The 8,907-nt window shown below is 49.1% G+C and overlaps 1 protein-coding gene across 1 annotated transcript in view; it reads left to right on the top strand.

The window, feature by feature from the left end:
• Positions 1–612: 612 nt before the first annotated feature.
• CCNF (cyclin F) overlaps positions 613–8,907 on the top strand; it is a 74,843-nt gene continuing 66,548 nt past the window's right edge. Inside the window, exons 1-4 of the mRNA XM_010005055.1 lie at positions 613–668; positions 2,429–2,482; positions 5,846–5,921; positions 8,091–8,213. Of these exons, the coding sequence (XP_010003357.1) occupies positions 613–668; positions 2,429–2,482; positions 5,846–5,921; positions 8,091–8,213 (309 nt within the window). The remainder of the gene's footprint in view (positions 669–2,428; positions 2,483–5,845; positions 5,922–8,090; positions 8,214–8,907) is intronic.

Here is an 8,907-nt window from a genome sequence, read left to right as displayed (position 1 = left end):
CAGCCGCAGGCAGAGGCCGGCGAGGGACACGGTGAGCGCTGCCCCCTCCTGCAGGGCCCGGGCCTGGGCGGGGTTGATTTATGTGTTTGGAAACCTCCCCCTGCTCTTGAACCACCCCGTCCCCTTTTCCTCCTGCTTTCCCTCTCGGTGTTCGTGCCACAGGAACCAGGAGTGTCTGTGGGCCTGACTGGGATGTGGGGATTGTCACTTGTGGGTGAGGGGGAGGTTGGCGTGGGAGAACTGTCTCCTCCTGTGACAGCCCCATCCATCCTGGGGCTACAGAGCAACCCCTGTCTGCATCCTCTGTGTAGTCACTGGTCGTGTGGCCAAAATGCCCACTGCACTCTTCAGTGGGATTGGTTTCCTTCTGTAGGACCTGGAAGCCTGAGTTCGTGTATAATGACAAATGGGGAAGACCCACGTTGGGACCTTCTGATGCATCTTCTCCTCTTGCAGAGGACAGGCCTTCACCAAGGGAGCTGGAGGAGCTGGAGCTGCTGAACAGGGCTTTAGAGAAGGCACTGAAAGTTAGGAAAAGCATCTTGAAAACTCCATTAGAGTCCCAGGGAGCTACAGGAGAGAAAACTGCAGGTGAGGGACCTGCTCCCAAGAATGCTGATGAGCAGCCAGTGCCTGCATCTGTTGAGGGTGTTCCTGAGAGCACAAAGGTGAGAGCTGTGAACAAAAAGCCTGCCTCTCTGAAAAAGCCCTCTCCATATCAGCTGAGAGCCCCTTACAGGACTGACCCAGATGTGAAAAAACTACAAAGGAAAGCCCCAGCCCGATGTGTTTCTCAAGGTCCCAGGACAGCTGGGAAGAGCTCCTCAAAAGGGCTGGCTTGCAAACAAGGAAGGAGTCATAGGACATCAACCAGTGCCAGCAACAGAGAGACCTGTGCTGCAACTGAACCCAAAAAGACATCTGGCCTGAATGAGCAGCAAAGCTCTTCCACAGGGGATTCAGCTGAGGGAAAGATCTCTGTAGCTGCTGACAGGCAGCTGTTTGATGCAGGGAAGAAAAGTTGTGGTCCCCTGGGAGAGTCCAACAGAAAGAAGGACCCTGCAACTGACAGTGTGTTGGGAAGAAGCACCTCACCACGGGCAGTCACCCTGCAGGAAAAGGGGTAAGTGCTGAGTGGTGGGCACCTCTGTCTTGTTCTGCTTGTTCAGACCAGCACATCTGCCAAGCCTGGTCTCTTCAGCTGCTCTATAGGGCCCAGCTGAATTTCACTGCTTCTCAGATTCTTTAAAAGCCTTTATTGTGGTTGAGGGTTGGATGTCTGGGACTTTGAAAGTCCTTAATTAAGACTTTTGATATGGCATAGCCCCCTGTGACTGTTTTGGAAAGGTGTCTCTGTAGAGCTTTCCTGAGCCTTAGTTTTCCTCAGGGACCTCTTTCTGTTATAGCTTATTGATTCTTTTTGTTTTACATAATGCATGAATTCTCTCTCTCTCATATGCCTAATGCTGTTTGGAGAGATGGTATCTTGATTTAATACTAACCCCTTTAACCTTAAAGACACTGCCTGTGTAACTACCCAAATTGGTATTGACTGGAATGCAGTTGTCTCAAGCGTTTGGTGTAGGAAGAGTTATGAAGTGGATGTTGCTGAGACTCAGAGCAGTCTGTTTTGTTAAAAAATAAATAAATAAATAAATCTATATTCTTTTCTATGTAATCTTTGCTTGAAAGAAACAGTGAAGTTCAAGTCAGACATGTGCCTGCAACTGGAAGATGTTGAGAAGTGATCCTCAGCCCAGGGGGGAAATAATCATTGTTCCAGTGGTGTTGGAAGAGACACAGGACACTGAGTGACAGTTGCTGGGGGAACAAGAATCTGGATTCAAATGTTTATTTACTTAAAATCCCAGCTACGGTCTTGTGTTCATAGTTTGCACGGGGCTGTAGCCATAACTGCCAACTTACATGTCTTTGCAGTACCAAGTTAGGGATTATTCTTCTTTGGGGTTAAGATGCACCTTCCCAGTGGAAGCTGAAAGTCTCTTTCCCATTTTTTTGGCCATGATATGGTGCTAAGCACAGCTGCCTTGTCGTGCTCAGGTGTGTCTGCAGAGTCAGGGAGATTTGCTTGTGTTCATGTCTGCATAGATCAGCTTCCCTGAATGTGTTTCTGTGTCTTCACTCTGCCTTGTCAGGCTTTGCTCCCGGCTTTCTCCCCTTGGATGAACCTCTGAGGGCTGGTGATCAGATACAGGAGCTCTCCCAAGTCAGCTTGTGGAAATGAATCGATTGATCCTCCTTCCTTGAGGACAGGCTGAAGGCAGTGGTGGATTCAGTCTCTAGGGTTGCTGACATCTTCCAATGCAGCTAAATTAATTTAAAATACATTGGAAATAGCGTTTTGGTCTGTTTGAAGACCTCCTCTGTTCTATGGGCAGTCAGGATTGATGCTTCTCTTGTTTTGCAGATGCCAGCTGAAGCTGCCCCTGCCCTACAGGAAAGCCTATGCCAGGAACTGCAGGTAAGCCCAGCCCAGAACTACCCTGTGCTTAAGGGCTGTGAGGAGGGGTCAGATGGGGAAGATCTGGCTGGTCTGTGGGTCACAGGGAGGCACTGACCCCCAGTGTGTGGGACATGGCCTTGGCCTTGGAGCAGGAGGAGTGGTCTGAGACAGTGTGTCTGCAAGGCTCTTCCTGAGGATGCCTGTTTTCATGTTCCTCTAGCCCAGCCACTAGTGCTAACTTTCGTTTTCAGAGTGCTGTTAATCCCAGAGTTGTAAAGGTTCTGAGATGCTGTAATTGTGGGTTTAACAGTGCTGCAGAAGTGTCTGATTATGCCTCATACTTGTGGAAGGAAGCCCCGTGGGGTGAGTGCCTGGGCTGGGCAATGAAGGAGTTTCCCACCTGAGCTGCTGTGCTGGGGCAGCTCTCCAGCCTGGAAGCAACCTGGGTGTGTTTGTTAGAGGCTATCCTTGACCATCAACTCTCATAAGCAGAGCCAATGACAGTGTTACTGCGCTGATGTGCAGGTGGTTGGATTTTTGGTGATCTTGGTGCTTTAGTCCATTCTCCAGTCCTCTGGAAGGATTTCACACCATTTCCTTTGAGAAATCTTGCCATAATTCAGCAGATTTCTCAGTATGTGTTTTGTCCAGATATTAAGCGTAAACTCAGCCTTAAATCTAGCTGTAGCTCCTTGTGCCACCTGCAGTAATTCCTCCTCCTCTTTGGAACTGTCATTTATCAGGCACCAATTTGTTAGTTGCTCTTCAGCGAGTTGTAAAGACTCAATTCCCTTAATTTTCACTGTAAATTGAGCCTTTTGGCATCCTAATCACTGGTGTAATTTCACACTCTCCATTATTACTTTCAACTCGGTGACAGATTGAAAATAACCTTTGCTCTCAAGATCTCTTCCAGTGGGAATGCATCTTGCCTCTCACCTTCTGTTCTTTTCTGTTCCATTAACCTTGCTATTTCTTTGCATAACATGTTCCTGAAAACTGCAGTTCCTACCCTAATTTAGAAGATCCATTTGGATCGAGAGAAGACACATGCACACTTGAGTTAGACAGTCATGCATAAATATTTTAAGCTTCCTCCTGATGGCTCTCACTTTTTGTGACAGGTTTTGGGGGGTGCTCTGGCTCTTTAAAGCAGTCTTAAAGGATGTTATGGTGACTGTGCATTGGTGAAGATGAGGCTGAACTTAAAGTAAAATGCACCTCGGGTAGAGTTACTATTTGTGTCACACTTTCTTTTCAAAACTGGACTCTTGAGACAAGGTCCTGGCTAGCTTACTCCTGGTGCTCTCCTTAAACCTCTGTGCTTTATGTCCCTGATATTGATGCATTGCTGTCCTGCTTCTTACCAAGTAAGCTACTTTGTGGAAAAAAAGAAATAACTTGGAGAGTCTTGGGGAAGTTTGGCATATGAAGGACTGGCTGTGGTAACAGCTGGGCTGAGAATTTGTCCTGCCTCCTCTTCTTGTAGGCATTTACCAGCAGAGTAAATGTAGAGAAATGCAAATGACTTAGCCCTCAGGAAAGGAAGGAAGATTTGTTGTTCCCTATGGGATAAAAACATAAGTAGGGCAATACAACAGAATCAGTGACGTGCTGCCAGTTCACATTCTGCTTATGGAAACCTGTTAGTTTCTTCTGATGGCTGCAAATCCTTCCTCTCAAAACAAGTTGTGAGAAATGACATAAGTGTTTTGCACTGCCTAATGCTTTCTGCAGACTGTCCTTGTTGTTCAAAGCAGCTGTCAGCAATGAGGGGGGAGGGTTGTAAATAACCTGTGAAAGAGAGGGGTGAGGAGGATGTAGCTGAAATGCTGATAGTCACGTTGGTGTGTTGCAGTTCACTGCCAGCACTGTCTGGTACGATGGAGTGTGACTCCTACCTCTTGCCCTTTTTGAATTTTCAGGGCGTGGGAGAGATGTCGTCTCTGCCAAACAAGTGCAGATGCAGCAGCTGCAAGGAACCGTTTCATGGAGAGGATCCAGAGAACTGTATCCTTCCTCAGCTCCTGCCCCCTGCCCTCAGCATGTGGTGCAGTTGATCTGCAGCATGCTGTCATCTGGGGAGAGTTATGCCTCCAATAACAGGAGTTCAAGCAGGGTCTCTAGGAAGTGTTTTTCTCACAGTGCAGCTCTTGAGCAGTCAGAAACTTTTGATGCAGACAAACAAGGCAGAGATGCCAGGCACAGCTGAGGTCTCCTTGCCTTCCCTCTGCAATGCCACTTCCCAGGCTGCTTGCCCTCTGTCTCTACCCCTGTTTGCAGCCAACCTGGCCCAGGGCACAGAGCTGGTGGTGTGAAAACTTCCTTAAGCTGCTGCTGTTTCAGTTTTGTTCACTGGCACCGGCCCTCAGTCCTGCAGAGATAGAGGAGGAATTAAAAGTCTTGCAGGATGTCCCCTCCCTTCTCAGTCAGTATGTGAAAGCTGAGTGTGCAGGTAAGGAGGAAAAAAAGAGAGGGGGTGGAGGGAGCAGAAAGTGAAACAAGGATGATTTCAGTGGGTTCCAGTTCCATGTGACTTGTGCTCTTGGCATGTGCTGGACACGAGGGACAGGAGCCTTCTCTGCCCAAAATGAGAGCTGGTGAACCGAAGGCCACCCTAGAAACTGGGCTTCAAGGGGGAAGGTTTCAATGTGCTCATATCTGGTGGTTTTCTTCTGCTTCTCCTCTAGACCAGGCCACTCTGCAAAGAGAGTATGAAAGCCTTCTAACCTTGGAGGGTTTGCAAACCACAGTTTCCCAGTGTCTGCATAAACTGCAGCTTCTGCGAGCAGGTGAGTCCTGGTCTTGTAGTCAGGTAAGGGTTGTCCTGCTGTGTTGGGGCAGTGGTTTGCTCTCTCTGCAGAGCATTGTGGGTCAGCCTGATTCTTTTCCTGGTTATCCTTAATGGTGATGTAGCATGTAAAATTCTCTGGTGGCAAACAAAGCTGAGGTGTTTGTTCACCACCCATCTGTGTTTGGGAGAGGCTTGGGACTTAACCCCTGCAATTCAGGAGGACTGGTGAGGGAGACTTTATGGCACAGCTTAAGAAGTCCTGGTGGTGCTGCGTGTGGTGTCCTCATGGTGCTGTGTGTGGTGTCCTGATGGTGCTGTGTGCAAGGAGCAGACTGACTAATATGATGTCATTCATCATTCATTTCTAGGAAAAATAAGTAGATCACAAATTATGTAAGTACAGACTTAATTTGTATATTTCTGCCTCCTGTCCATTCTTCCACCCTGGCAGCTGTGGAGTCCCAGATCCAGCTCTGCCCAGACTCTGCTGGGGATGCAGGAAGCTGCTCTCCAGCCTGTGTTTCTCCCAGGGGACAGACGTGTGACAGTGCAGACCTGCTGGCTGTGCCTCTCCTTTATTATTCCAGTTGCCAGGAGCTGAGAGACCTGTTTGCCTTGAAGCTGCAAGTGTCAATGCTGCACCAAGAAGTTGCCTTACAAAAGGTGAGTCTTTAAAAGTGTTAGTGCTCCTGGAGTAAGGCAAGAAAAGGGCATTTGTGGGGCAACAACTGGTGTACAGGGTCTTGATGGGGGAGCAGCAGCACAGCAAGCTCTCCCAATGGTGTTTCTGTGTTTATACCCTGTGTCCAAGCCCCTTCCTTGCTCACTTTGTAGATGACTGGACTGGTTTTCTTGTTGCAGCCACAGCAGAGACCTTCAAATGTCAGATCCTCTCCTGATAAGATTATTATTTTAGCCACACTTCCATAGTTTTGCAGTGTAGGAGGTTGGTAGTGCCCGGAGACTCCTTTTGGCAGCCCTTTACAGGCCCATAAGGGCTCTCACTCTGTCATTCTCTCCTGCATGACCTCCAGCTAGTGAACTCCTCTGCTGTCTGTTCCTTTCCTTTTAAATCTCAAACCACTTTGCTGCTAATCTTGATTTCACTGTTCTGAGGCTGCCTGGAAGAATGTGGTAGGTCAGTCCCTCCACCAGCCTGAGCAGAGTACTTGCTGCACAGACATCATTTATTCTTCTCAACCAACAGCAGCCAGGGGCAGAAATGAGCTGTGAAATCACATATACTCCTTGGACCTAACCTTGATCAGAATGATAGAGGCTTTGGAAAAACCATTTTTTGGAAGCCAGGGAAGAGTTACTTGTAACTGGCTGCACTCCTCCCTGAAGATAGATCACTGCCTGTCTTCATGTGGGTCTTCAGTGCTATAGTCCTGGATTATGGGCTGTGAGTTTCTTGATTTTTACCTGCCCAAAACGAAATAGTGACCAATCTGCTGCCTCATGGTTCATTGTCTGACTCAGTTTCCTCTGCATATGTGTCTGTGTAGGTACTTTGTCCTGGGTGAGCTCTGAGCATTTGAAGCAGCTCTGTGCAGAGTGTGCCAGAGAGGTGGAATTCTTGGGACAGGTGACATGTATAGATAGACCTGTCCCCCAGAACAGGATGTACATATCTCTGGGCCAGGCCTGTCCATTGCACTTCCATGGAGGAATGCCAAGACTCAGAGAAGGTCCTGGTGGCTCTTAGCCTGTGTTTGATGGCAAAGGCCTGTTTACTCTTTTCTTGTACATCAGGAACAAACCAGGCAGATGGAAAAGAGAAGGGGCTCTGTCTTAGGAAGTGGAGCAATAGAGCACTCCTTCGTGTGCCAGCTCTCCCCTTAGGGAGCTTTCATATCTGCAGCTCTTAGCTCTTCCCAGAGATCAGCAACCATTTCCCTGTCCCTGTGCAGAGGTTTATGGAGAACAGGAAAGGGACTCTCCTGTAGGTGCACTGTACTCTGTTCTGTTTGGATCTTCCTTTGTTTCCACCACTGAGAAATGCTTTGAGGGAGGTGACTGGCACATGCAGTTCATTGTCCCCTCTTCTCCTGGGAGGGCAGTGTGTCCAATAGGCTGTGTGGGCTTTTATTGTGCAGACTGCTCAGGCTTCCCCAGCTGATGCCAGCTGAAAACAAATAATAAATCCCAGACAAAATGTCCTTCTGAGTATTAGTTCAAGAGTGGGGCACTAAAGGCCAGCTTCTGTCCTTTTGAATGGAAGCTCACCTGTGTTTAAGTCACCATCCCAATCCCAGAGCTTTGTGCTGCTGCTGTGACAGGCCAGTGGGTGGTTTGGGCGCACGGGCTGAGGTCACGAGCTAGGCTGGGTTAGGGGATGCTGGGCAGCTTTGGGATCCCCTGCAGCCTGTGCTGCTGGGACACCTGCAGCTTTGTCCTCTTTGGCTTGGAGCTGGCCGCTTGCCCATCTGTCTTGTGTTAATGTGGCCCAACTGGAAGGTGACAGGAACAGCCAGGAATGAAGGGCTGAACTTGGCACTGGGTAAATGTGGTTGCAGAGCTCCTGAACCAGCATCAGCTCCAGCTTCTGGCACAGTGCTCATCTCATCCCAGCTCTGGGCCACCTTTGCAGCGGAGGAAACCACCACCAAGTGTCTCTGGGACCACTGGGTGGCTGCTTGTGCACTTCAGGAGCAGAGGGTGAATAGCTCTGCCTTTGTTAAATATGAGGAAGGGAAGGATCTATCAGTCAGGCACTGCTGTTAGTCACCCCACTCGGCTTGGGTTTCACTTGTTATGCAGCCGCTTCACTTCATGGAATCCGAGAAGTGCATGCTGGCTCTGGTGACATGTCTTCTTTGCTCCTGCCAGGTGATGATGGCAGAGCTCCTGCCTGTCCTGGAGCCCAGGCTGTCCCTGGGGACCCCTGCAGTGCAGCTGTACCGGGCACTGCACACGCTGCTCTGCGGGGGCGGGACCCGCTTCCCGGTGCTGGTGAGAGATGAGCTGGCAGACTGAGGTGCTGGGAAGCTCCTGCTTGTCATTCCCAGGACCAGAGACAGTTTTAAGCAATAAATATTTTCTTTTGACTTTTTCACTCTGTCTCTTTGTCCAACTGAATGTCAAGGGTTTGTTGGTTTTGGTTTTTCTTTTGTATCACTTCTATGACCTGCTCACCCTGGGGCTGATCACTAGATTCTGGACAGCCTCAGTCAGGATGCTGGACTGCTATATGCAGACAGTAAAACATGATTTATCAGATAGCCATAGTATGGTGGGGTACAGCCTTCCAGCCTCTGAAAATCCAGAGAACCTGATCTGCTGCATCCCTGTTACTCAGTTCACCAGTTGCCACATAACCAGCATTATAGTGGTCCCTGGCAGATACTCAGTGACTAACAGTGGTTTTGGTGTTGTCATCAGGTACCTGCTTGGAGCTGGGCTGGTGTGTGGGCTGTGGTGCAGTAGGAGCAGTCCCTCTGTCAGCCTGTTGGTCACGTCACAGCTCAGTTCAGAGCCCCTTCAGGCAACCTCACGACTTTCCAGGCCCTTTTGTAAGGACTTAACACCTTGCCTACAACTGAAATATTTTTGCTGTGTCATCTTATCTAGTGATTGTGCCTGAGAAGGGCTGGGCTGTGTGTGCTGGAGAGGTGGCAGGAATCCAGCAGCAGGGAGCTGGGGAAGC

Source organism: Chaetura pelagica, unplaced genomic scaffold, assembly GCF_000747805.2.
Source record: "Chaetura pelagica isolate M959 unplaced genomic scaffold, ChaPel_1.0 scaffold309, whole genome shotgun sequence".
NCBI lineage: Eukaryota > Metazoa > Chordata > Aves > Apodiformes > Apodidae > Chaetura > Chaetura pelagica.
The sequence above is the reverse complement of the archived record's forward strand: the minus strand, read 5'-3'. Positions and strand labels throughout refer to the sequence as shown.